Source organism: Nannospalax galili, unplaced genomic scaffold (assembly GCF_000622305.1).
Source record: "Nannospalax galili isolate Female #2095 unplaced genomic scaffold, S.galili_v1.0 scaffold150, whole genome shotgun sequence".
NCBI classification, from domain to species: Eukaryota; Metazoa; Chordata; class Mammalia; order Rodentia; family Spalacidae; genus Nannospalax; species Nannospalax galili.
Window position 1 is genome coordinate 3,774,117 of NW_008329320.1, and position 27,444 is coordinate 3,801,560.

Sequence of the window (27,444 nt, forward strand, 5' to 3'; positions counted from 1 at the left end):
TGTTTGTTTTGTATGTGTAGTGTTTTTACTGTGATGTGCCATAGAGAGTTTCTTTTCTGGTCCTTTCTGTTTGGTATTTTATATGCTTATTTTATTTGTATGGGCATGTCTTTCTTTAATTTTGGGAAATTGTCTTCTATGATTCTGTTGAAGTTCTGGTCCATATCATTATCTTGGGATTCTTCTCCTTCCTGTATGCCTATAATTCATAAGTTTTGTCTTTTTATGGTGTCACGCAATTCCTGCATATTCCATTCTGTGATTTCTTAATTTTCTTAAATTTTTTGCTTGAGTGGTCTAGTTCATCCACTTTATCTTCCAGTCTTGATACTCTGTTTTCCATTTCATTCATCCTATTGGTGAGGCTTTCTCCTGTTGTTTCTAATTGGCTTATTGAGTGTTTCACTTCCTTGTTCATTTCAGCCTGAGTAGTCTTCAATATTTCTAGCTCTTTTCCCTATCTTCCTTCAGTTCTTTGATTTCTTTGTGTGTTCTTTAAATTCACGGAATTCTTTTATCATGCTTTTGAGTCCCATGTCCTGCATTATCTCTAGGGGGTTTTCATTGTACTCCTCTAGAGGACTACTGGTATTTGGTGGGGATATGTTATTTTGGTTTTTCTTGTTATTATTTTTTCTCATGTGAATTTCTTTTGTGGTTTCTGACTCTTGTGTGATACTCGGGCCTCCAAGTTTAGTTCTGCTTCTTTTTTTGAAATTTATGTGTCTTTGTGGTTTGCTTTTTGGGTATGAAGAGCTGGTTCGTCTAAGCTTCTGGTTCTCTCCTATTGCTTTTGTCTTCAGGAGTTCCCACAGAGACCCAAGTCAGATGAGGATCAGATGCTCTCAGGCTTTCTCCTAAGGTCTGGATCCCTCCAGGAAAGAGTTTGTCCTCAGGAATTTGGGGGTTGGATTGGTCCGGGAGCAGGGCCCACGAAAGATGCTGGTCTAGGGCAGCTGGTGGTAGTGCCACCCAGAGATGCAAAGGGAGATGGGGGCAGGAAGAGGCCCCAAGGGCTCCTGGGGACTGCACTGAGGAACTGGGTTGGTCTGGATGCAAAGAATTAGGAAGAGGAAAGGTCGGCGTAGTCATCCATGAAAGAGGCTGGCAGGTTGTGCAGCCCAGGGAAGCAGAGGGAGGTCAGGGCAGGGCCAGGCCCAGAGGGCTTCTAGGGAGCCCTGAAGGAACTGGGTTGATCTGGATACAAATGATCAGGAAGAAGCAGTAGTGGTTCCCCAGGTGTCTGGGGTGCCAAGACAAGGAATGGGACAGGACCCAGGCTAGGAGGAGCAACTGGTGGGGGGAGATGGCAGGGTGAATGAGGCTGGGGGAGTCAAGGCCCCGAGGGCGTGATCGAATTACCCTGGAGAGAGGCCTGGGTCATGCAGGCCCAGGGAAGCAGAGGGAGCTGAGTGACAATAAGAATTTTGATTTGTACATTACTGATCTTAGCTGAAAAACCCATTAAATATAAAAATAATGCTAAATAATTCTTAAAATATTTCAAGTAGACAAAGGCAGGCATAAAAGCCCAGATATTGTTGACAATATATGAAATATACAAGTATAGGGTTTGTTGTTATTTTCTTTTTTGAGACAGAGTCTCATGTAGATGAGGTACCTGGCTTCGAGTTCTTGAGTCTCCAGCCTCTACCTCCTGAGTTAAATAGAGGGTCTTTGTTTGCTGGGCAAATGGTTTCATTCACAGGCTAACCAGGATTATGCTCACAGAAATTAAAAAAATAGAAACTCCTGAAGGAAGAGAGGAGGAAAACATATCTATTTTAGCTCTTTCCTGGTGGTAGGTGAACACTCTTTTTTTTTTTTTTTTTTTTAACTTATTGGTCATTGGCCAGCTTGAGCAACATAAACACCTACAAGATTGAACTCAGGGTCTCATGCATTCTAGGCAAGTGTCACTCCTCTGTCACTGAGTCACACTTCCTGGCCACATCCCTAGAATTTGATGGCTTGTTCCTGAAGTAGCCCTTAGATTGACAATAATAAATATGGTCTTCCTTTTTTTCCTCTTATTGTAGGCAAACATATGCTAAGCAAACATCCAGGGAAAACCAACAGGATAAAATGCTTAAGTTTTCCTTAGTGTTTTCCCCCCGGGTTTTCTGGAATGCCATATACAGTGTGCTGTCGTAAGGGTACCTTTTGTGACCTGTTTTTATTGTATATCAACCTGTTAACCTGAACAATGAACCTAAGAACCACTGTATGATCTCCTTACCCATTAAAGACAAGTGCCTTAGTTACAAGTAAATATATATAAGATTCTTTTTACTGTATCATTGAAATACTTTGAACAATGTAACTTTGAAAGTCACAAAGTTAAGACACATGAATACTATGTGCCCCTGGGAAGCCAAAGGCAACTCTAGGGCAGTACTGCTGTCCTTTTGTAACAGGGTTCTTCCTTGCCTTTTTTGGGGGGGGAAGTATTTTGAGACAGGGTCTCACCATGTAGTCCTGGCTGGCCTGGAATTCACTATGTAGACCAGGCCTGCCTCTACCTCCCGAGTGCTAGAATTAAAGGTATACACCACTATACCAGGCCTACTTCCTGCTTTCTTTTTTTCTTTCTTTCCTTTTCTTTTTTCTTTGTTTGTTTGTTTTTGAGACAGGGTCTCTCTGTACCCCAGCTGACCTGGAACCCTATATGGGATTACAGATGCGCAGCTATGCTCATCTGCATTTACATGGATTGTGGGGATTTAAACTCAGGGTCCTCACATTTGTGTTGCAAGTGCTTAACCCATTGAATCATCTCCCCAGCCTTATTTGTTTGTTTGTTTATTTATTTAGTTTTCTTTCAGTACTGGGCATTGAACCCTTGGCCTTGCACATGCTAGGCAAGCAATCCACCACTGGGTTATAGCCCCAAGTGTGTGTGTGTGTGTGTGTGTGTGTGTGTATGTGTGTGTGTGTGTGTGTGTGAGTGCATGCGTGTCTGTGTGTATGTGTAGAGAGAGAGACAGAGTCAGAGAGAGAGAGAGAGAGATTGAGAGAGAGAGGGAGAGAGAGAGAGAGAGAGAGAGAGAGAGAGAGAGAATATAGTGTTGGTGTATTCCTTGATCATTCTCTGCCTTAATTTTGGTCACAGGGTCTTTCATTTGAACCCGGAGCTCATCTACTCAGCTAGGCTGACCAGCTGATAAATTCTACAGGTCTTCCCATCTGCCGACTCGGGGTTACAGATGGCTTTTACTAGGGTGTTGGGGATCTGAACTCAGGTCTTCATGCTTGCATGGCAGGCACTTTGGTGTATTCCTTGATCATTCTCTGCCTTAATTTTGGTCACAGGGTCTTTCATTTGAACCCGGAGCTCATCTACTCAGCTAGGCTGACCAGCTGATAAATTCTACAGGTCTTCCCATCTGCCGACTCGGGGTTACAGATGGCTTTTACTAGGGTGTTGGGGATCTGAACTCAGGTCTTCATGCTTGCATGGCAGGCACTTTACCAGCTGAACTATCTCCCCCAAACCCCAACCCTCTTTTTCTGTATTTTTTAACTTTTGAGGCAGGTCCTCAATATTGCCCAGGCTGGCTTTGAACTCACTCTAGTTCAGGCAGGCTTTGATCTTGTCATCCTCCCGCCCCAGCCTCCTAAGTAGCTGGGATCCAGGTCAATGTCACCAGGACTGTTTGTGGTGTGCTTTTCATTACAGAAAATTTACATGTCTTTCTTTAAATTTGTATTTTGAGAATTTTAATGCTTTTTAAAATGACAATAGTTTTATTTTATCCTTTATATATGACTTTTGTCTTTCTTATTTTTTTAAATACCAGGTAGATTTCCAGCATAATACTGAGTAGTGAAACCAAAAACCCATGCCACAATCTTAGGGGAAAGTCAATGTCTCACTGTTAATATATTGTAATATGCTGCTATCTTCAGTTTATTCTTTGAGACTTTTTTTTGGTCTTTTTGAGACAGGGTTTCCCTGTAGCCCCAGCTGTCCTGGAGCTCACTATGCAGACCAGGCTGGCCTTGAACTCACAGAGATCCGCCTGCCTCTGCCTCCTGAGTGCTGGGATTAAGTTCTTCATGGTGCTGGAGAGATGGATCAGGGGTTAAGATCACTGGCTACTCTTAGAGAGGACCCAGGTTTGATTCCCAGCACCCACAAAGTGGCAAACAACTGTTTATAACTTGTATTCCAGGGGAATCCATCGCCCTCTTCTGACCTCCAAGGGCATTGCATGACATGGATGCACTTATATACATACAGGCAATATACTCATACACATAAAGCAAAAATAATAAATTAAATATATATAAAAAAGAAGTTCTTCTGGTCTAAGTTTGCTAAGAGGCTTTGTTTCTATCTAAAAATCATGATCAGTATTAAATTTTGTCAAAGGTACTTTTTTTTTTGTATTTACTGAGATCATATAGTTTTTCTCTATACTGATAATGTAGCAAACCCATCAAATGATTTTTGTTTGTTTTTGTTTATTTGAGATAAGGTCTCAACACTGTAGCTAGTCTGACTGTAGTCTAGGCTGATCTTTAGCCTGGGGCGATCCTCTTGTCTCTGTTTTCCAAATGCTTTGATTGTGGGTGTAAGCACCCACAGGTAGCTATTAAGATTTTGTCAAGGGTTTTCACCCCACAAACGATATTGATCTCATTTTCTTTCCTGTAATATCTTTGTCAAGTTTTTGGTAGGGCTATATTGGCTTCATAAAATTAATTGGGAATAGTTTCTATTTTCTGAAGGAGTCATTGTAAGATGAATGTAATTTCTTCCTTATATGCTTGGTAGAATTTCCAAAAGAAATCATCTGGGTTGGGTTTATGATTTTCTTTGAGGGTAATTTTTTGTTCTGTTTTTTATTTTCAAGAGAGTCTCATGCAGCCAAGGGTGGCCTCAAATGCTCTATGTAACTAAGGTTGGTCTTAAATTCCTGATCCTTCTGCCTCCACCTCCCAAATACAGGGATTACTACCCACCTCTCCCACTTGCTGTGTTTCTCAAAAACTCCTTTTTTCCTTCCCTCCCTCCCTCCCTCCTTCCCTTTTCCTTTGAGACAGGGTTTCACTATGTAACCACAGCTAGATCAGAACTTGTTATGTAGACCAGGCTGGCCTTGAACTCACAGAGATCCACCTGCCTCTGCCTCTAGAGTGCTGGAATTACAGGTGTGCCCCACCACACCTGCTGAATTTTCTTTTCCTCTAATGTGTGTCAAATTTATTGGCATAAAGAAAATGTTTAAGATCTATAGCAATGTCCCTTCCTTCTCCTCCCCCTAATATTTATTTATTGTATGTGTGTCAGGGCAGGGTGTACCTGTGGAGGCCAGAGGATAACCTCAGGTGGTGTGTCTCAGGGCAATCTGCCTTTTGTTTTTGAAACGGGCTCGCACTGGCTTGGAACTTGCCAAGTAGGTTAGGCTGGCTAGCCAGTTATCCCAGATCTCTCTCTCTCTCTCTCTCTCTCTCTCTCTCTGTCTCTCTCTCTCTCTCTCCCCCTCTCTCTCAATGGGATTAAAATGTGTTAGCATACTCATCTTTTTTATATGGATTCTGGGGCTTGAACTCAGGTCCCTGTGCTTTCAAGGTTAACTATTTACTTTTTTAAAATTTTGACAGGGTTCCACTATATACTCTTGGCTTGCTTAGAACTGGTTACATAGACCAGCTTGGCCTTGAATTTGTGGTGATCCACCTGCTTCTACCTCTTGAGTGCTGGGATACACATGAATCACTGTGCCTGACTCCTTCCTTCCTTCTAACCTTCCTTCTTTTTAAATGTGTTTTGGAGATAGGGTCTTGGTATATAGCTCAGGCTTGCCTTGAATTTACTATGTAGCCCAGGCTGGCCTTAATTCTCAGCTATTCTCCCAATCTTGGTGGGTGAAACCCCATCCATTGAGGGCCTGCATGGAACAAAAGGGTGAAGGGAAAATTCCCACTGCCCTGACTCCTGGAGCAGGGACACTGTGCACCCTGACAACTTCTTCCCATCATTGGACTGGTACTTATACTATCAGTTCTTTTGGTTCTCAGGTCCTCCTTGGACTGGAACTATACCACTAACCTTCTTGAGTTTTAGCTCTCAAATGGCAGATCACAGGACTTCCTAGCCTCATGTAGGTCAATTTTTATAACCTCTCTCCTATGTCTACTGTCTTTAGCTATATCCCTCTCTTATTGGCCCTGTTTTTCTGGAGAACTATAATGCAGGTGTCCTTTGATGCATATCTGTAATTTTGACAAAATTATATTTTCCACCTTTACTTTGATTCTCGTACATTTTTTTTATTTTTATTCATGTACATGTGTTTGTGTTTGCCACATCTGTGTGGGTACCTGAAGGGGCCAGAATAGGGCATCAGATCCCCTGAAGCTGAGCTACAGGTGATTGTAAGTTGCCTGATGTGGGTGCTGGGACTCAAACTCAGGTCCTCTGAAAGAGCAGTATGTGCTCTTAACTGCTGAGTCATCTCTCCAGGTCCAATTTATTTTTACATTTTTATTTATTTTGTGGATATGCACATGTCTATGTGTGAGAGTATGAGCGTCATGGTGTGAACTTATAGGACTCAGTTTGCTCCTTCCATCTTGTGGGTCTTGGGATCACACTCAGGTCTTCTGATTTGATGGCAGAAGCCATCTAGGTGATCCCCTGATGCTCATAGTTTCACTAAACTCAAGAAATTATTAATAAATCCAATGTCATGGAGATTTTCCCTTACGCTTTCTTCAGGGTTTATAGTTTTAGTTTTGTGTTTTTTCCAGTTTACTCAATTCTTTATTTTTCAAAATTATTTTTATTAATTTTTTGGGAACTTTAAACAGTGCATTTTGATCGTATTCCTCCCTCCCCAAACTCCTCGAAGATTCACCCCCACCTCTACCCACCCAGCTTTGTGTTCTCCCTGACCCCCATAGAGTTCAATATATGATGCTCACATACTCTTGGGTGTGGAACCTGCCCTAGATTGTGGTCGACCTACGGGGGCCACAGCATTAAAGAAAACCGACTTTCTCTTCCAGCAGCTATCAAATGTCATCAGCTCCTCAGCTAGGGTGGGACTTCATGCCCACCTTCCCAATCCATGCTGGGATTATGTCTGACTTGAGCAGGTCTTGTGCATGCTATGACAATCGCTATAAATTTATATGTGCAACTGCCCTGTGGTCTGGAAACAAATGTTTCCTTGTAGTTATCTGGCACCTCCAGTTCTCTCTGCACTCTCTTCCATGAAGTCCCCTGAGCCTTGGGGAGAGGGGTGTGATACAGGTGTCTTATTTAGGGCTAAGGACTCTGCAGTCACTTATTCTCTGCATGCTGACCAGTTGTGGGTCTCTGTGTTAATTGCCTTTTACTGCGAGAAGCTTTTCTGATGAGGGCTGAGGGATGCACTAATCTATAGGTACAGCGACAAGTCATTAGGAGTCATTTTGATACTATCTATTTAGTAAGATATTAGTGGGAGATTCTCCCCTAGGGCCTAGGACCTATCTAGACACAGTGCCAAGTATGGGGCAGGTCTTAAATTCAAGCAGAGGCTGACCGGTTACTCCTATAACATTTGTGCCACTATTGCACTAGAGGGCATCTCTTCCCAGGCCAGTAGTTACTGTAGTTTGAACAGCTGGGTAAGACTGAAGATTACTTCTCTTCTAATAGTGTGCACACCACCTTCTAGCACTATGAAAGCTAGTCAGAATGGATGAAGTTTCCAGGTCTGTATCTACCTGATTTCTCCATGTTCTATGACACAAGTTTCTGTCACCTTCAAAAATAGGGTCTTACTGTCAAGTTCTGGAGGGTAACCAAGAGCAATGGCAATAGCCTATGTTTTGGAGGGGGGGGTGGTCTATGGTATCCCACTGGCTAACAACTCAAAGAGAGGTAACCTAGTCTTGGTACTGGGGTTTTTATTTGCTAGGATGAGGTGTCTAGTTGGGGTATTGTTTCCCCAGTATAGGGTAAGTCCATTTAAACTCTTTATACATGTATAAACTCTTTATACATGTATAAACTCTTTATACATGTATATGTATATATTTTAGAGAGCTTCTATAGTCGGTTTCCATGGTTTTCAAAAGGTCTTTAAGTGTTAAGAGGCCAGTTTGTTCTACATAATGAATTCCAGGCCAGCCAGATCTACGTTGTGAGACCCTTCCTCAAAAAAACAAAACCCCCAAAGAAACAAAAATAATCTCCTAAAACCCCCCAAAATAACCCAAATTAAAGCCTATGCTTATATTTAAATCACACTTCTCCAGGAGCCAATATCCTCATGTTTGAATGGTATCTGTAAATGTATTTCCTCACTGGCATTTAGAACATAACATCTTACTATTCAGAATGTGCAGATACATATTTACTAATTTGATTTTATTCAGTAAGCAGGGACCGAATATATCAGGAGAAAACCACAGGGCTTAATAACTAAAATATTCTGAGGATTCCTATAAGGGAAATGACACACTTTTTTTGTTTGTTTGTTTGAGATAGGATCTATCTATACAGCCTAGGGGCTGGCCTGGAACTCACTATATAGCTGGAGCTGGCCTTGAACTCACAGAAATCCTCCTGTCTCAGCCTCCTGGGTACTGGGATTACAGGTGTACACTATGATGCCTGGCTGACTGATACACTTTTATCTAACCTAATTAAAAAAATGATGAATCACGTTAGAGTTCATTACTAAAAAATTAGCTCAATGGGGGCTGGAGAGATGGCTCAGTGGTTAAGAGTACTGGCTGTTCTTCCACAGACCTGGGTTTGATTCCTAGCACCCACATGTTGGCAAACAACTGTTCGCCAACTCCAGTTCCTGATGAGATACCCTCACCTGGCACCTTTGGGCATTGTATGCACACAGTGCACTTACATACATGCAGGCAAAATAGTCATATACATAAAATAAAAATAATAAAATATTTTTTAAAAATTAGCTCAAAATCAAACCAGATGTGGTGGTGCATGCCTTTAGTTCCAGCACTCAGGAGGCAGAGGCAGGCAGATCTCTGTTGAGTTCAAGGCCAACCCTGTCTACATAGCTAGTTTCAGGCCAGCTGGGGTGTGCTGGATAGCTTTAGTGTCAACTTGATACACCTGGGTTGAGAGAGCCTCGGACTGGCCTGTGGTCATATCTGTGGGGCCTTCTTGATTGTGGAGGGGTGTGGGAGGGCCCAGCCCACTGCGGGTAGTGCCACCCCTGGGCAGGTGGGCATCTCTTGCATAAGAAAGCAGGCTGATCAGGGGTCAGGGGAGCAAGCCAGTAAGCAGCATTCCTCCATGGCCTGTGCTCCAGCTCCTACTTCCAGGTTCCTGCCCTGAGCTCCTTCCTTGGGCTCCCTGATGAACTGTGACCTGGGAGATGTAAGACAAATAAACCCTTTTCTCCCCAAGTTGGTATTGGTCAGAGTATTTTGTCACAGCATGAAGAAACAAACTAGGACACGGGGCTACAGGGAGACCTGTCTCAAAAAGATGAAAAGGAGGAACAATTAGTACTATAGTTTGATTTAAAATCCATAAAATTTCCAAACATATATTTTAATTTAATTTAGTATATACAATAATTTACTCACAAATGTCTATTATAGAACTCTTAACAGGAAATTTTCAAAATTAAAAAAAAGCACAGTTTTGCAATTCTGATTTTCAAGAACATAAACCTTTTGGGCATAAACATTATATTAAAATAGAAAGATAAACTAGGTAGTTTTGGTTTACATAGTTTGGAAGTCAATTTCATGAAAAGAAAAATTCATTGGAAGAAAATAGGATCATTGGAAAAAATGGAACATGGTGCCATCTACTGTGTGAGAATGGTAATGTGTCCTGGAGTATTTGCCCCAATTCAATACCATTCTGATTTGAGCTACAACTCTCCAGGGACACCTGCAGATGAGGGCTGAGAGTGACCTGCAAAAATAAAAACAATCGCTATGCCAAGACAGGACTCACAGATATTTTATTAATTAGGCATGTAAAGAAAGCAAAGAAATTAGGTAGTTAAAAATAGTGACTGAACAAAAGCAAACTGAAGGATGGAAAAAAGACAAATCTAGAAAACAGCAACTCCCATGATGGAGAGCATCTCAGGGACTATCTCATGCATGGTTAGCTACGCAGGAGCTCAGGATTACACACTGGTGTCTGAAGCAGGGGAGGGAGAAGATGGCACATGGCTTCAAGCACTTCCTCTCCCTTCAACAAGTTTAATCTAGTCAAAATAGCCTCGCCACTCTTCTGGGTCACTTAGAGCAAACTTGGCTTGATATGATGCTAAATTCTCTGCTCCAGAGGCATCCTGTCTATCATCTTCCAGCATGCAATACAGGAATCATGATCACTATCTCGACATGCAAGTCTGTCAGTGAGAATGCACACCAGTCTTCCCAATAAAATCCCCTTCCTTCCTTTACTTGGAGAAAGATACTACTTTGGGAAATCTCTCCAATGCTCTCCTGACTAGTTCAAGTAATAAACTGTTCATTCTTATATCTCCTAGTTGTGCTTGCCAGCTTTGCACTCATGGAGGGAGACTCTATAGTGTTCAGTTACATTACAAAGGAGGCTGGTGGGGGACAGCTGTATCCTTGGGTATTTATGTCAGGGCACCAATCAGCTCTTTCCTGCTTTTTACACAAAAAGTTGGTTTACCTGAAAAGTTATTGACCTTGATTTTTAAAAGAGATTTATTTTTATTTTTATTTCTGTATAAGCCTGTGGATATTTGGTGCTGGGAGGCCAGAGAAGACCTCCAGAGCTGGAGTTACAGGAGGCTGTGAGCTGCCTGATGTGGGTTCTGGGAACCAAATCTCAGCCCTCTGCATGAGCAGCAAGTACTCTTAACCACTGAGTCATCTCTTCAGCCCCTTCACCCTGATGGCCAATAAAGTGACACTTGGAGACTAAGTGTCAACTGATGCTCACAATGATCATCTGAAGCACAAAACTGAAAGGTGTTTCCAATGACCAAAAACAACAAAGAGGAACAAAAAGGGAAACTTTGGTCAAGTTTATTTAACCAGACCTTGTGACTAAAACAGTGCTGAGGAACATTTAACAAAAGCCTGGCCACAATGCCAACATCCTTGGGCAGGCATACTTCCTGTAACATTTTCATGGATCGCCAAGGATATTTTTCCTCTCTTTCAGTACTTTTGAGAATGTAACTTTTCTATAAGGACAGGGTATCCTGAGAACTATGAGCAGGCCTGACACATGTGGTTTCCTTTCTTCCCTTCACTGTTCACAGATCATTATTTGTTTCTCAGATGTCTCCAGGGGGATGGTATTTAGTTTATTCTGGTCATTGCCATATACCCAGCATTTAATAGTGTCTGGAATATTTAAGTGCTTAATAAATATTTGCTGAGTGAATAAATAAATCTCACAAAGTCCAAATGATATAGTGGGGGAAAAAAAATCCCTCATAAAAATGAAGACAGTGATGGAAAGCAAGAAAGCTAACCAACAGTCTCCATCAACTGGGGTTAGTAGACTTGATACAAAACAACAAGAAAACAAAACAAAACAAAACAAAGAAACAAGGCCGGGTGTGGCTGCAGACACCTTTAATCCCAGTACTCGAGATAAGAGACATGTGGATCCTACGTGAGTTCAAGGCCAGCCTGGTCTACATAGTGAGTTCTAGGTCAGCCAGGGTCTCAGTGAGACCCTGTCTCAAACCAAAAAAAAAAAAAAAAAAAAAATGCAAAAAAACCAAAGAAGCAGCCCCATCTCTAGCCCAATTGCCACTATTCAAGAACTGATATCTAGATTCAAAAAATCTGAAAAATTTCAACAGGAAGTTAGCATAAAAAGTGTTCTCTGCAAAATTCACAAATAAATTAATGAAAGCCCTGTTTCCATACCAAAATGCATAGGAGACTATTGCTTTGTTTCAAGACGGAGGAGAGTCTGCTAAATACATCAGGTGAGTGTCCAGAGTCCCGTAGAGTGAGTGCAGCACACTGAGGACCTTTTCCTGAATGGTGTCAACTTGTTCAGAAGGACAGTAATCATCCAGACTTGACCTGGACCCAAGAGAAAAGAAGGAAAAAACATGTGAGTAGGATAAACTCACACTGTGCAGAGGAAAGCCTGCACGCCTCCTGTCAGCGTCAAAAACAAACTCGGGTGCTAACTCTGGAGCAACAGCTGAAGGCTGTTTTATGTTTACCCTAACTCAGATGCTTTACAAGAACTGTTCTTTATTTTATTATTTTTTTGAAAAAGCAATTCTATAAGATAGGCACAATTACCATCTTTCTCTTATTATACTGTTTTTTGAGATAGGATGTGGCTATGTAGACCTGACTGGTCTTGTACTAGTTATAAAGATCAGGTGACCTTAAACTTCTTGTGATCTTCCTGCCTCTGCTTCTGCCTCTACCTCTGGTTTTTTGTTTTTTGTTTTTTTTTTTTTTTGGTCTTTTTGAGACAAGATCTCCCTGTAGCCGCAGCTGGCCTGGATTCACTAATGGAGACCAGGCTGGCCTGGAACTCACAAAGATCCACCTGCCTCTGCCTCCCAGGGTGCTGGGATTAAAGGTGTGCGCCACCATGCCCGACATACCTCTGACTCTTGAATGCTGGGATTATCATCATGTGCCACTGCCTGGCTCATAGAACTACCATCTTTTAAAAAATTTTATGTGTATGAGTGTACTGCCTGCAGGTTCATAAATGCACCCATGTTGTGCAATGTCCACAGAGGCCAGAAGAGGGCGTCAGATCCCCTGGAACTGGAGTTATGAACAGCTGTTAGACAACATGTGAGTGCTGGGAATCAAACCCAGGTTCTCTACAGGAGTAGCCAGTGCTTTCAACCTCTGAGCCATCTCTCCAGCCCCAGAATTACCACTTCTTTAAAGGAATCTAAACAAGGACTAATGTGTGCAAGGTTATATAGTTATTACATGCTGGCCACAGGTCTAGTATGAACCTCAGGGCTGGACTGCTGTTATTCTTCCCTGAAAAGAGGTTGCCTGGGAATGTGGGTAATCTTAGTGACTGGGCAGCTTTCTCATTCTTTTATTATATGTACACAAAGACTGAAATGAGTAAAAGCGTTTCAACAGATGCAAGGATTTTATTTCGAATACCAGTTTGTTAACTCTATAAGTGTAAAGGACCCATGGCTTGGCTCAAAATTAAATATGTTCAAATTAAGTTTTCTAGACAGTATAAAGGAGAAAGGAGCCAAGTGGAGTGAGACATTATCTGTACTTTAGGACTTTTTCTAGAACTCGGTAAGGACAACTGGAGTTGTACTGTACAGTTTAAATGTTACTGCCAGGGGCTATAAAGATGGCTTTGCAGTCAAGAGTACTTACTGCTCTATCAGAGAACCTGCGTTCAGTTCCAGCACCCACAGCTGGAGGCTTATACCACATATAACCCTAACTTCTGAGGATTTGATGTCTTCTGGCCTCCACGCATACCTGCACACACGGCATACACACATACATACATATAAAAACAAAATGTTACTGCCAATTACAGGAGGACTAAGATGTGAGCTGATGGTGTTGGGCAGGCATTTCCTCGAGAAAGTCACTCCTCCCACCCAATCACCATGAGGGGGAAGGTCTAAGGACAGACACTAAGAACTCTGGGAAAAAGTTCCTAACCTGGCGTGGACAGTTGACAGGAAGCTGGCGGGTGGCAGATCTCAAAGCTTAGCTGAGATGTAAAAACAGGGCCTAAGGGCAATCATGCCTTTGTGAGTAACCCTTTCCTGGATGTCATAAACTAGACAAAAACCCAAATAGAATGTATCGAGTCTTTGTCAGTCTCCATTAGGACCGCATGGTCCTGGGATCCCAGAGAGTGTGCCCGTGTCTTTCAGGGGAAGATTTGGCACAACAGATGGGGACACAAATGTGGCTCAATAGGCCTTAACACACATGACAGAATACATGAAAAATGGTGTGGGGTGGGGGTGGGGGTCTAAATCAAGATGTATAAAATTCGCAAAAAAAAAAAAAAAAATGATGTGAACTGAGATTTGATCAGTGTCTCCTGGTTCTCCAACAAGGAAAACCACAGAGGAGTAGGTTACTTTTGAGGTGTAAAAATTATAACATTTATCATAAAATGTGAAAATAAAAATTGTAAAAATTGAACAGACAAGCTTGGCATGGTTGAGATGATAACACCTGTAATCTCAGCACTGGGAGGCTGAGGCAGGAGACTGAATTTAAGAGATTCTTTTTCAAATTCCCCACCCCTATTTAAGATATAATAATTAAAAAAAAAATTTACTGCTGGGTGTGGTGGTGTATACTTTAATCCCAGCACTCAGGAAGCTGAGGCAGGAGGGTCTCTGTGAGATCAAGACTAGCCTAGTCTACATAGTGAGTTCCAGGCTAGCTGTGCTACAAGGAGACTGTGTCTCACAAAGATAAAAAAAAAATTATTTTTATTTTATGTGTATGAGTGTATTGCTTGCATGTATGTAAGTGCCCATGCCGTGCAATGCCTACAGAGGTCAGAGAAGGCACTGGATTCTCGAACTGGAATTAGGGATGGTTGTTCGTGGCCATGTGGGTGCTGGGAATTTAACCTGGGTCCTTTATAAGAGCAGCCAGTGCTCTTAACCTGAGCCATCTCTCCAGTCCCACAATAAATATTTTTTAAAAAGCATGTTAAATCATTAAGTACTACTATATAGATATGGATAAGGAACTTAAAAGTATGTAAGATCTTCTTTTATAAGCATTAACAAGTAAGTTTTCATTGTTTTAAAAAGATCGCTGCTTACAAACAGAATAGTTTTTTGTTGTTTTTTGTTTGAGACAGGTTCCATGTAGCCCCAGCCGGCCTGGAACTCATTATGTAGACCAGCCTGACCTTGATATCATAGAGTTCTGCCTACCCCCCTCCCAAGTGCTGGGACTAAAGGCACATGGCACTATGCCCAGCTAGAATAGCTTTTGATGGGGATATCCCAAAAGGCTGTTTTGGAAATGTACAGGTACATTTTTTGATTGTCATAATCACTATAGAAATGCTACTGACATTCAAAGGACTAAGGACAAGACAGCTGACTGTTAGAATGCTTGCAATGTGCAAGACAGTCTTACACTATCCATGTCCTTCACACTGTACAGTCTTTTATGTGTATGAGTGTTTTGCCTGCATGTATGTAAGTGCACCTGTGTCATGCAATGCCTGTTAAGGACAGAAGAGAGTGTTGGGTCCCTAGGAACTGGAGTTACAGATGGCTGTTAGCTGCCATGTAGGTGCTGGGAACCAAACCTGGGTCCTCTGCAAGAGCAGCCAGTGCTCTTAACTGCTGAGCCCTCTCTCTAGCTCCCCTTACATACTTTTTGTTGCTGGCCATCTTATTTTTTGACTCTCGTCACTGAACCTGGAAGTTACTGACTGGCTAGTGAGTTCTAGTCATGCACCTATCTCCACTTTCCCCTAGCACTGAGGTGACAGAGGTAAACTGCTGCACTGGGCTTTTACAAACTAAGGTCCTCATGCTTGTATGGCAAGCACTTTACTCATGAACCATATGTAGTGGTTTGAATGAGTGTCCCCCATAGGCTCCAAGTATTTGAAGATTTGGTCCCCAGTTCATGGTGCTGTTTGGGGAAGGTCATTGAACCTTTAGGAGGTGTGGCCATGCTGGAGGAAGTGCATCACTGGGGGCAGGCTTTAAGAGTACATAGTCATGCCCTCTTCTAGTCTGGCTTTCTCTGCTTCCTGTGCCTGCCTGAAGATATAATCACTTGGCTTTCTGGTCCAGCCACCTTCTGCCACCATGCCTCCCTGACCATAATGGACTCTTACCCCTCTGGAACCATAAGCCAAATAAATTCTTCCTTTTATAAGTTGCCTTGGTCATGGTGTTTTAATCACAGCAACAGAAAAGTAACTAATACACCATCTCCCTAGCCCCATGTCCTACATAAATTTAAATGTTCACTAAGCCCTCACATTAGTGATAAACCATTTTTTTTCTGGGGGGACATTTTAGCTTACGTTATAGTTCTAGGGGAGAATCTGGTCTCTGGCCTTTCTAGCTTCTAGAGGCTGCCTTCCTTCTGCTTATAGCCCCATCTTCCATGTTCAAAGCTGGTGGTAGAGCATCTTTCAAGCACTCTTTCTCTGACTTTCCTGACTACCTTTTACCAGGACTCTTGTGACAATACAGGTCCCACAGAGGTGATTCAGGATAATCTCATTCAAAATCTTTCCGTTAATCACACCGCAGAGTTCCTATTGCCATATAAAGACAATATGTTCACAGGTTTCAGAGCTTAGGACACAGGCACCTTTAATAGGCTGTTACTCAGCCTACCATACTTACCTTGCAATTGTTACAAGAGTAGGTTTTGGTAAATTTTTTAGTAAATAATACACAGACTGGATAAGATGCTCAATTTCTTGTTCTGTGCTGATATGATGAGGAAGTTCTGAATAATCGCAAGTTAGACCAGCCTGGTGAACCTGAAAGTAAAAATTTAAAAGTGACATTGTGAGCTGGAGCTATAGTTCAGTGGTATAGTGCCTAGCATGCTTGACAAGGCCCTGGGTTCAATCCCAAGTACTGAAAGCAAACGAAAAGATTCTAAAACATGACACTGGAAGACTGTCATTTTCAAAGATTCTTGTTGGGGGGGGGTTGGAGACAGTTCCTGAAGCTCAAGCCAAGCTGAATTGATGAGCTTCAGGGATCTGAATTAATGGAGATAGACAGATCCCAGCCAGCCAAGCTGAACTGATGGGCTTCAAGTTCAACGAGACATCTTGTCTCAAAAAAATAAAGGTGGATGGGGCTGGTAGGCTCAGAGAGTAAAAGATGCTTGCTATATAAGCCTGTTGACTTGAGTTCAATTCGCAGAACCCAAATCCTCTGACCTCCACATATGTGCTACATGAATAAACCTTCCCCCATGTCTCTCTTTCTGTCTCTTATATACATACACACATACACACACACTAATAAAAATAATAAGCATTTTTTTCAAAAAGGGAGCCCTCCATCAAAGAATGTTTCAAGCATACTTAACCTGAAGACATAAGTGGTTATATCATGAGCTCAAAACATTTATAAACCTGAGTATCAGCTACCTACCATTTTTACCAAATGCCATTTCTTTTTTTTTTTCTTTGTAAAGAAGAGGAAGTTTTGGGCTACCCAGCATTAATCATGATATTCTTTTGCTGTGATTTTTTAGTCTTGTAACTTGAAGATTAAGTTCACAAATATCTGTTCAAATAGGGTGGTCTGACTGCATTCTACAACCAAAGGAAACATTGAAACACCTCCTACTGACGTGACGGAAGCACCAACTCAGAGGCAGAAGATTTGCAAGTCTCAGCTCTGGCAAAAAAAAAATCTGAGAAGTCACTTAAACTTTGTTCTGATTTCTGTGACAGGGTCTGGCTGTGGTAGCCCAACCTGGCTTTGAAGGAACTATGTAGCCCAGGCTGGCCTTGAACTTGCTGCTGCAGCCTCAGCCTCCAGAGTATGGGAAGCATGTGCAAGGACACCTGGCTTCACTTGAACTTCTAAAGCTTCACTTTTTGCAAATATTGGAGAAGGGAAAAATACATGCTTTAAGGACTGTAAAGCTGTAAGTTAGAAATCATGTTTAAAAGTATCTTTGTACCATTTAGATCACTATACACAAGCAACAAAGATGCATTCAAAATGCACTAGACACACATCTCCTTCAGGTTTTATGATCAGATAACTTTTCAGAGAAAGGAAATAAAAGGACAAAGAGCATAATTGAGAATCAGTGAGTGGACAGAATTAGAAACTGTGGACTCAGTCTTTGCTGGTGAAGTCAGATTTGATTATCAACAACCACAACAAAGAGAAAACAAAAGAAACGAGAAAAGAAGAGTCAGGCACAATGCAGCATTCCTAACATCCCAGAGCTTGGTAGGTGGAACAAGAGGATCAGGCATTCCAGGCTAGTCTTGGCTACTGGGACACACAAGACCATGCTCCAAACAACAGCAGTGACAGCAAAAAGAGTACCTTTGCTTCTTACATGAAATAAGAATGTTTTTCCTAGAAAGTATTTTAAAAATTTTAGTTTCTAAAAAGTATGTACTTTTTAAAAAATATTTTATTAATTATTTTTATTTTATATGTATGCCTGTATTGCCTGCATGTAGTGTACCCATGTCATGCAATGCCCGCAGAGGACAGAAGAGTCTGTCGGATCCCCTGGAACTGGAGTTATGGACAATTGTTAGCTGCCATGTGGGTGCTGGGATTTGAACCCGGGTCTTCTGCAAGAACAACCAGTGTTCTTAACCGCTGAGCCATCTCTCCAGCCCTATTGTTTTATTTTTAAACTCATTTGCTTTTTAAATAATTCATTCAGACTTCAGCAACAAGAACAAAATGAGCCATTATAACAAAAATTTCACCCAGAAAATTCCCTATATAAAGTGTCAATTTTATAATGATAAAATATTTACCATTTCATAGTCTGGTGCTTCCATCCGTTTTTTCAAACTCTGTACAAGCGGAACTAGTGATTGCATTCTGAAAAAAAGGCACCCCAGTCAATTAAACACAAAAATCTCAACTAAAATCATAGTAGCAAATGGCATATTACACATAACTTTTACCATAGATGGTTGGGGGAAGCTCACTAGAGGAGTACTTCCTTAGCATGTACAAGGTTCGGTTCAATTCCCAGCATCATACAAAAATATTAATAATGAAAAAAATAGAGCTCTACCATGGAAACATGCTTCCTTCACTGCTTGAGAACTGAAAGATAAAGTTGTTTAAACACCATCTTTTATTTTTATTTATGTTTTCTTTTTTTTTGAGATACAGTTTTCTTGTAGCTCCAGCTGGAATTTGCTATGTAGCTATTAGACCAGGCTTCCATCTCACAGACATCTATCTGCCTATCTGCCCCAGCCACCCCAGGCTAGGATTAAAGAGGGTTGCAACCACCATGCCCACCTATTTTTATTGTTTTTTTTTTTGAGACAGGGTCAAATACAATCAAGGTTGGTGTCCTAGTTTGTTTCTCTATTGCTGTGGCAAAACACTCTGACCACTACCAACTTGGAGAGGAAAAGTGTTTATTCAGCTTACATCTCCCAGGTCACAGTTCATCTGGGAGCCCAAGGTAGTAAACTCAGGGCAGGCACCTGGAGGCAGGAGCTGAAGCACAGGGCATGGAGGAATGCTGCTTACTGGCTTTCTCCCTGGTTCCTGCTCAGCCTGCTTTCTTAAGCAACACAGGCCCACCTGCCCAGGGGTGGCACCACCCACAGTGGACTGGGCCCTCCCACATCACTCATCAAGAAGGTACCCCATGGACATGGCCACAGGACAGTCCAATAGAGGCAATTCCCCAGTTGAGGCTCCCTCAACCCACATGTGTCAAATTGACACTAAAGCTATCCAGCACAGTTGGCTTCTAACTAACTCATCCTGCCTCTCTAAATCCTTAGATAAGGATTACATAAAAAACACTCAAATACTATTCATAAGTGTTAAAATTTGTGCTACTTTTTATTTAATTACTATTTTCTGCTTGTTTTTGACACAGGGTCTTGCTCTGTATAGCCATGGCTAGCCTAGAACTCACTATGTAGACTAGACTGGCCTTGAGTTAGGATTGATTCTCCTGCCTCTGACTTTCAAGTCTAGAATTATGGACATGTACTATCATTCCCAGTTTAATACTATTTTTTTTAAATAAAAAAATGATTGTATGAGTGTGACTGGTGTATGTACACGTAACATGCTCGTGTGTGTGTGTGTGTGCATGTATGTGTGGGTGGAGGCCAAAAGTCAACACTGGGCATCTTCGTCAGTCATTATCCACCTTATTTTTGGAGACAGGCTCTTTCACTGAACATGGTGCTTACCAATTTGCTTAGGCTGGCCAGCCAGTGAGATCCAGGACTCTTCCCGTCTCCCTGGCTTTTTACATGGATGCTAGGGATCTGAACTCAGGTCCTCATGCTTGTACAGCAAACACTTAACAGATTGAGCCATCTTCCTAGGCTTTAATACTAACTTTTATTTTTATGTAGACCAGGCTGGTCTTGATCTCACAGAGATCTGCCTACTTCTGCCTCCAGAGTGCTGGGACTAAAGATGTGCACCACCACACCCGGCTTAATACTAATTTTTAAAGAGCAATTTGTTTAACAAACAGGAATATATTTAAGGCTGATAATTCATAATTTGGGGAAGAAAAAGTCTAGGGGGATCTTACCCAGGGTTTGAAGCCAATCTCTGTACAGTTTCTTCATTATCACAATCACACAGATCAGCAAAAGTGGCTTCTAAATCTTCTAACTGATGAATTCGAGTATCAACAATATCTACCAAATCTTCCTTTAAATACATTGAAAAGCTGAGATTACATAGTTATTCCTTCAAAAAACAAGTAAAATACTATTATAATGAAAATATCAGTTCACTTGTTAAAAATGACTTCCAAGTACTAACTGGGGAATACACCAAGAAACATTCATGTACATGCAAATAGATATTATGCACAAAAATAATTTAGACAGCTGAAAGCATTCAAATAAGCTATAAGGGATTATTAGGGACAGGCAAGGTAGTTCCCTCCTGTAATCCCAGCACTCAGGAGGCTGAGTTTGAGGCCGATCAGGGCTGCACAGACTACCTAAAAGATTCTATCTTCAAATAAGCAGGCAAACAACCTAAAAAACAACAGCAAGATTTTTTCAGTGATAGGTAAAACTCAGAAGAAGCAGAAGTTGTATACCTCAGTTAGGTTACTATCAGGCTTTTTAAATTGGTAAAGCTCTTGTAGAATTTCATACTCCTCCTATAAAATGAAACAAACAAACAAAAGTCTAAGGATAAGAGTTTTCAATGATATACCTGTGATACAAGGAAAACATCTTAGATATAGATAAAGATTTGTCTGGGAGAATCCAACACAATGTTTACCTCAGATTTCCAGTGTAAACTTACTTTTTCCAGTGCAACTCAATACAGTTGGGCGTAACAAAGTATAAAACATTAGCTAATAGACTAACAGGCCATGAAAGTATGTCTGATACTATCCCACTATCCTAAGCTCTAAATAGACTTTAGCAGTTTATAGGAGATGACAAAAAATTCCCCAAGTGTACTGTGCAAGAGACCTCTGGAGCACAAAGGCAGTGCTGGCAAGAGTGGCAGACACAGAACCTGAGTTAAGAGATGCTACTCAAGGCTGGAGAGACTGCTTGGGACAAGAGCATTTCCTGCTCTTCCACAGGACCCGAGTTTGGTTTCCAGAACCCATATCAAGCGGCTCACAAACACCTGTAACTCCAGCTGGAGGGGATCTGTTGCCCTCTTGCCTTGATGGGCATTGATACATGTACAAATGCATACACATACATACATAACTAAAAATAAAGGGGCTGGCCAGGTGTGGTGATGCATGCCTTTAATTCCAGAACTTGGATATTTATGAGATTGAGGCCAGCCTTGTCTACATAGTGAGTTCCAGGCCAGCTGAGGCTACAGGGAGACCCTGTCTTTTTTTAAAAAAAGGGGGGGAGGGTGCTGGAGAGATGGCTTAGTAGTTAAGAACACTGGCTACTCTTTCAGAAGACCTGGGTTTGATTCCCAGAATCCATATGGCAGCTAACAACCAACTGTAATTCCAGTTCCAGGGGACCTAAAACCCTCTTTTGGCAGGCATTGTACGTATGTTGTATACTTACATATATACAGGTAAAACACTCATACAATTTTTTAAAAATTAAAAAAACAAATCTCTAAAGAGATGCTATACAAGAAGAAAGTCCTACTATACCCAGACTTTGAAGGAGAATTTCCCCTTATTTAGCACAACTACATAGCTCTATACATAGGAGGATGCATCTGGCTTCAATTTTAAACAATTTTTTGGATTCATTTATTTTTATTTTATGCACATCGGTGTTCTGTATACACATATGTTACATGTACTACATGCATGCAATGCCAGGGGAGTCCTGAATAGGGCACTGGATTCACCGAAACTGGAGTTATAGACAGTTGTTAGTTGCCACGTGGGTAGTGGGAACTGAACCTGGGTCCTCTACAAGAGCAGCCAGCGCTCTTAACTGAAGAGCCATCTCTCCAGTCCATGGCTTAACTGTTTTATTCAGCACTTCCAGGTAAGAGATAAATTTATTAGGCACATGTCTTCAATGTTTTACTGATTCAATCCTATGAGCTGGGGCTTGCTTGCTTTATTTATTTATTTATTCATTTATTTATTTATTTTGCAGTATTAGGGGTTGAACCCAGGACCCTGTGCATGTTAGGCAAGTGTTCTGTACCTCCATTGAGGTATACCCTCAGCATGATGTGAATGATTTCTTCTTCTACTTTATACCTGAAGAAACTCAGGTCAGAGGGGAAAGCACCTCTCCCAAGATGACCCCATGATGGTCTTGCCCTTGAACTCATGATCTCCTGCCTTTCCCTCCATTAAAAAAAAGCCACCATGCCTGGCTCTATTATCTTTTTTTTCTTATTAAAAATATAGCCGAAGGCAGATCACTATGAGTTCAAGGTCAGCCTGATATACATAGCAAGTTCCAGGCCAGCCAGCGCTACATAGTGAGACCCTGTACCCCAACCAACCAACCAATCCACCCACCCAACTATATATATATATATATATATATATAGCTATATTGATATCTGGGCTGTCAAGATGGCTCAGAGGATAGACATTTTACACCAAGTTTGCTGACCTGAGTTTGATTTCTGTGTCCCACATGGTGAAAGGAGAGAAATCTCTCGCTTGTCCTCTGACCTTCACACCTGTGCCATGGCATGCGCACTGTGGCATGTGCCTCTCTACATTTTTTGAAAACTATTAAGTTATAAAGTATAACGCAGGTTGAATATCCTTTATCTGAATTGCTCGGAAGCAGAAATTCTCTTAGATTCCAGGGTTTTTCTGATTTTGGACTATCTGCATGGTATTTATGGGCACACTCATCATGGTACTTAGAAAGTTTTGGATTTGGGAGCATTTACATTCAGGAATTTTAAATTAGGAAAATGTTCAACTTGTGTATAACTTTAAAAAACTGGGAAGAACAGAAGAATGTGGCAGAGAAGTAGCCTCTAACCCTACAATAATCAGCATCTGGCTGTTCGTGGAAAGCTTCTTGATACAGAGAAATGCATGTAATTCAAGAGCTATGTTTGCAAAATACCATGTTTACCTGAGTGAACATTTCTTTGAAGGGATTTTTGACGGAAAAAAAATCCAAGTCAATATCTAAAATGAACGCATCTCCATTTTTCAAAATCTCTAGAATCTCCTCAGTGTTAGCAGCACTATGACTTCCGGAAGAACACAAGCATGATGGCTCTTGGCATGCAGGGTCACTTGGTGTCACTGCGTCCTTCCCCAGTCCTGCTGAGGAAGAGGTCCGGTCAGCGGCAGCAGCATTCTCGCTATCTTCTAGTACTAGCCTGGGCTTCTTTGCAGAAGACACAGAGTCATTTTCATCTCGACTGTTACAGAGTTTATAAGGTTTTACCACAATCACATCCAACTGTAATGGTTTTTGGTTCTCTAGCTGGTCTTCAGGTACAAAAAGGCCATCACTTAGGAAGTAATAATCTGTGCTTGAAACTCTGGATCAAAAGGAAAAAAAAATTGTAAAAAACATGCAAATGATCACATTGTAGAATAAGGTATGTCTGACAAAAACGGGGGAATTTCTTTAGCATTTGTGCTTCCTCTTCTATAGAAACAGCACTCTCCAAATCCATAGTGGGTACTCAAATGCCCAATGTAAAGACGACACTGTTTTTGTAGTCTACTGTGTAGCTAGATGTGGTCGCTTGAGAAGTTCTGGTCAGAAAAAAAATAAGAAAAAAGGGCTGACTTTAATCTCAGCATTCAGGTGGGTCTTGGAGGCCAGCCTGATCTATATAGGGTTCCAGGTCAACTGGGGCTATGAGAGAGAGAGAGAGAGAGAGGGGGAGAGGGAGAGGGAGAGGGAGAGAGAGAGAGAGAGAGAAAGAAAAAGGAAAGAAAGAAGGAAGTAGCTTCCTCAAATTGAAGAGCTGCCACATAGGCTTATGTAGTGTGTGGTAAACGCCAACATTAGAAAAAAATAAACTTTCTTACTTAATATGGTATTTCTTTGGTTTCTTTCATCTTGGTTGCATCTTTACCCAAATAAACAAAAAATCCTTAAGAGAAAAACTGTAACTAGAAATAATTTCTCTTCATTTAAATTTTATTTTTATTTATGTGTAGGAGTGTTTTACATGTAAGTCCATGTACTTGTTAGTGCAATGCCTGCAGAGGCCAGAAGAGGGTGTAGGATCCCCTGAACTGTAGTTAAGGATGGTTGTTAGCTGCCATGTGGGTGCTGGGAATGAAACTTGGGTACTCCGCAAGAACAGCCAGTGCTCTTAACCACTGAACCATCTCTCCAGCCCCTTGAAATAATGTCTCTTAATAGAAGTTCCTTCTGACCTATTTCATAGTCTTACTTAAACTACATAACTGTAGGTGCTTTGCTTGTTTGTTTGTTTTGAGACAGGGTTTCACTACATAGGCCCAGTTGGCCTGGAACTCACAATGTAGACCAGGCTGGCCTCCAACGTATAAGAGATGTGCCTGACTCTGCCTTCAAGTGCTGGAATTAATGACAAGCATCACTATGCCTGGCTAACCATAGTATTTTTAATATGAAAAGAAATTTAAAACAATCCACACATTTATAGAATGAATTTTATGTGTACTAGATTTCCCCTTCCTTCCTCCCTCCCTCCCTCCCTTCCTTAGATTTATTTAATTTAATTTATGTGTATGTCTGTGTGTGTGAGTGCAGTGCCCATGGAAGTCAGAGGAGCGGGGCATTAGATCCCCTGGAACTGGAGTTTCAGGTGTTTGTGAGCCACCTAATGTGAGTGCTAGGATACAAACTCCAGTTCTCTGATAGAATAGTAAGTGCTCTTAACTGCTGAGCCACCTCTCCAGCCCCAATTTCACTTTTTTTTTTAAAGAGATAGAGTGTCATTGCTTATTCTGGTCCCCAATTCCAGGGCTCAAGTGATCCAATCCTCTCGCCTCAGTTTCCTTCGTAGCTGTGATGATAGTCACAGATGACTGTTCACAATCAGATTTCTGATTCTAGAGACAGCTCAGCTTTCTTATATTATGCCTTGGAGGGTACTTAGAACAATAAAACCAAATTACATATTTCAGAGACATACTCTACTAAATTAAAATAATACAATTTATATAATACAATTTATTTTCCACCTGTCCATACCTAGCATATATAGTTATAAATTTATTTGAGATAGGGTCTCATATAGCCCAGACTGGTCTTGCCTTGGCTGTATAGCTGAGGATGATGTTGAACTTATGATCCTCTAAGTCTTCACTTCCTGAATGCTGGGATTACAGGAATGTGCCAACATGCCTGGTATATGTGGTACTGGGATTGAATTAGATGCTTCATGCATATTAGGCAAGCACTCTATCAACTGAGCCTACACCCCTGTGGCTATAAATTAAAAGACAGCTTACAAAAAAGATTAATGACTTAATAAAAACAAAGTCCAAGCTTGTTGAAAACTGCAACACCCTAAAGAAGACAAAGACTGTAACCCCAACCTAAATTTATAATTTGTGTGTGTATGTTTGTGTTGGTTCATGTCTCTGTGTGTGTGCATCCATGTGCAGGCCAGAGGTCAACCTTGGGTGCCATTTCTCAGGCATTTTCCACCTTGTTATCTGAATCTTCTGCTGGTCTGGAGCTGGCAAAGCAGGCTAGGCTGGCTGGTCAGTGAACCCTAGAGGTCTGTTTTCGCCTCTCCAGTGCTGGCATTAGAAGTATGTGCTACCATGCCTCGCTTCTTCATGTAGGTTCTGAGGACCAAATCCAGGTCCTCATGTTTGCAAGCACTTAGCCCACTTAGCTATCGTCCCAGCCTCATATTCTTTTTAATAAAGGTAATTTTACTTTGCTTCTATTCATGCAAACACATACTCTCAGATTCATGACTATATGCAATGAAGCTCTTCATCAAATTTACTTGTTGGATTATCTAAAATCATGATGTAATCAAAATACTTCCAATACTGTTATCATATTTTGAGTTTCTAAAAATATTTATGTTACTGGGCATGGTGGTCCGGCTGAGCTACATTCTAAATTCAGGGCTAGAATAAGGTCATGCCTCAAGAAAACCCAAAGCATGCCAGACATGGTAGTGCACACCTTTAATCCCAGTACTTGAGAGGAAGATGTAGGTGGAACTCCTTGAGTTTGAGGTCAGCCTGGTCTACATAACAAGACTATCAAGGTCTATACAGTGAGACCTTGTCTCATAAAACAAAATAAAATAAAACCCCAAACAAAATTAAACCTACTACCAAGAACAAAAATCAAAAGTATATTGAAAAAAACAAAACCAAATGATCTCCACCACAACAAAAAACCCATATACACATATAATATACTCTTATCAAAGTAGCATAGTGGCTCATACATATAACCCCAGCATTTGAGAAGCCCAAGAAGGATTTTTGTGAGTCTAAGCCCAGTTACACAACACAGTAAGCTCTAGACCCTTTTTTTGTGTCTGCAAAAACAAACAACAAAAATCTGAGTCAGATCATACAAAATGATTTAATTTTACAGGTTAAATTCGGTTCACTCACTTAAGTATTAAATTCATTCTTTCATATAGACCAATATTATGCACAATCTTTGTTACGTTGAGTTCTAATTACTTCTTTTAAATTATATAATAGCCAGGCATGGTGGTATATGACTTTAATCTCAGCTCTTAGGAGGCAGAGGCAGGCATACCTCTGTGAGTTCAAGGTCAGCCTGGTTACATATTGAGTCCAGGACAGCCAGTGAGACCCTGTCTCAACTCCTCCCAATCCCCCAAACCAACAACAGAAAAACCACTCATAAATAAAGAAATTATATAATAGAGACAATTGTCATGTATCATGATGAAATTATTTCTATAAATGACAAGAACACATACTATCAAAGTCATTATTATTACAACAACTGAAACAGAAAGGGTAACATTTTCACTATCTGTTAGGTTGTAGAAAGTTGTGCTTACACTGATTAGAATAAGGATAGAGGAAAATTTCACAAGGTCATACTCTATATGAAGAGCTGTAGGCAGTTAGTGACTGCTGAGGGAGGGAAAGCCAGCTCTCCTCCCAGGAAGAGACCCCTTAGCTCTAACACATTCAAATAAAGGCAACACTAACTGGACTCAGTAGGCTTTGTGTGTGTGTGCGTGTGTATCTATATATAAAACAAAAATATAGAAAAAAGGAGGTCACGAATTTGAGAGGGGGCGGTGTGGAGGACATGGGAGGAGTTTGGGGTGGTAGAAATGATGTAAATAGTATATTCATGTATGGAATCTTCAAATTTAGAAAATGAATGAAAAAATTTTATCCCATCAC

At 41.1% G+C, this 27,444-nt stretch overlaps 1 protein-coding gene across 4 annotated transcripts in view; it reads right to left on the reverse strand.

Annotated features, from left to right (window-relative positions):
- Nucleotides 1-27,444, reverse strand: part of CUNH5orf22 (chromosome unknown C5orf22 homolog) — a 53,126-nt gene that overhangs the window by 9,985 nt on the left and 15,697 nt on the right. For 2 of the 4 annotated variants that reach the window (XM_008835557.3, XM_029564764.1), the window contains 6 exons: nt 23,198-23,615; nt 20,740-20,802; nt 20,218-20,339; nt 18,449-18,515; nt 16,317-16,456; nt 11,036-12,027 (listed from right to left, as the gene is read on the reverse strand). In XM_008835557.3, the coding sequence (XP_008833779.1) occupies nt 11,895-12,027; nt 16,317-16,456; nt 18,449-18,515; nt 20,218-20,339; nt 20,740-20,802; nt 23,198-23,615 (943 nt within the window). In that variant the 3' untranslated portion in view covers nt 11,036-11,894. Of the gene's footprint in view, nt 1-9,561; nt 9,908-11,035; nt 12,028-16,316; nt 16,457-18,448; nt 18,516-20,217; nt 20,340-20,739; nt 20,803-23,197; nt 23,616-27,444 lie in introns of those variants that run through there. The other 2 variants (XM_008835569.3, XM_008835562.3) reach the window with 2 other exon arrangements.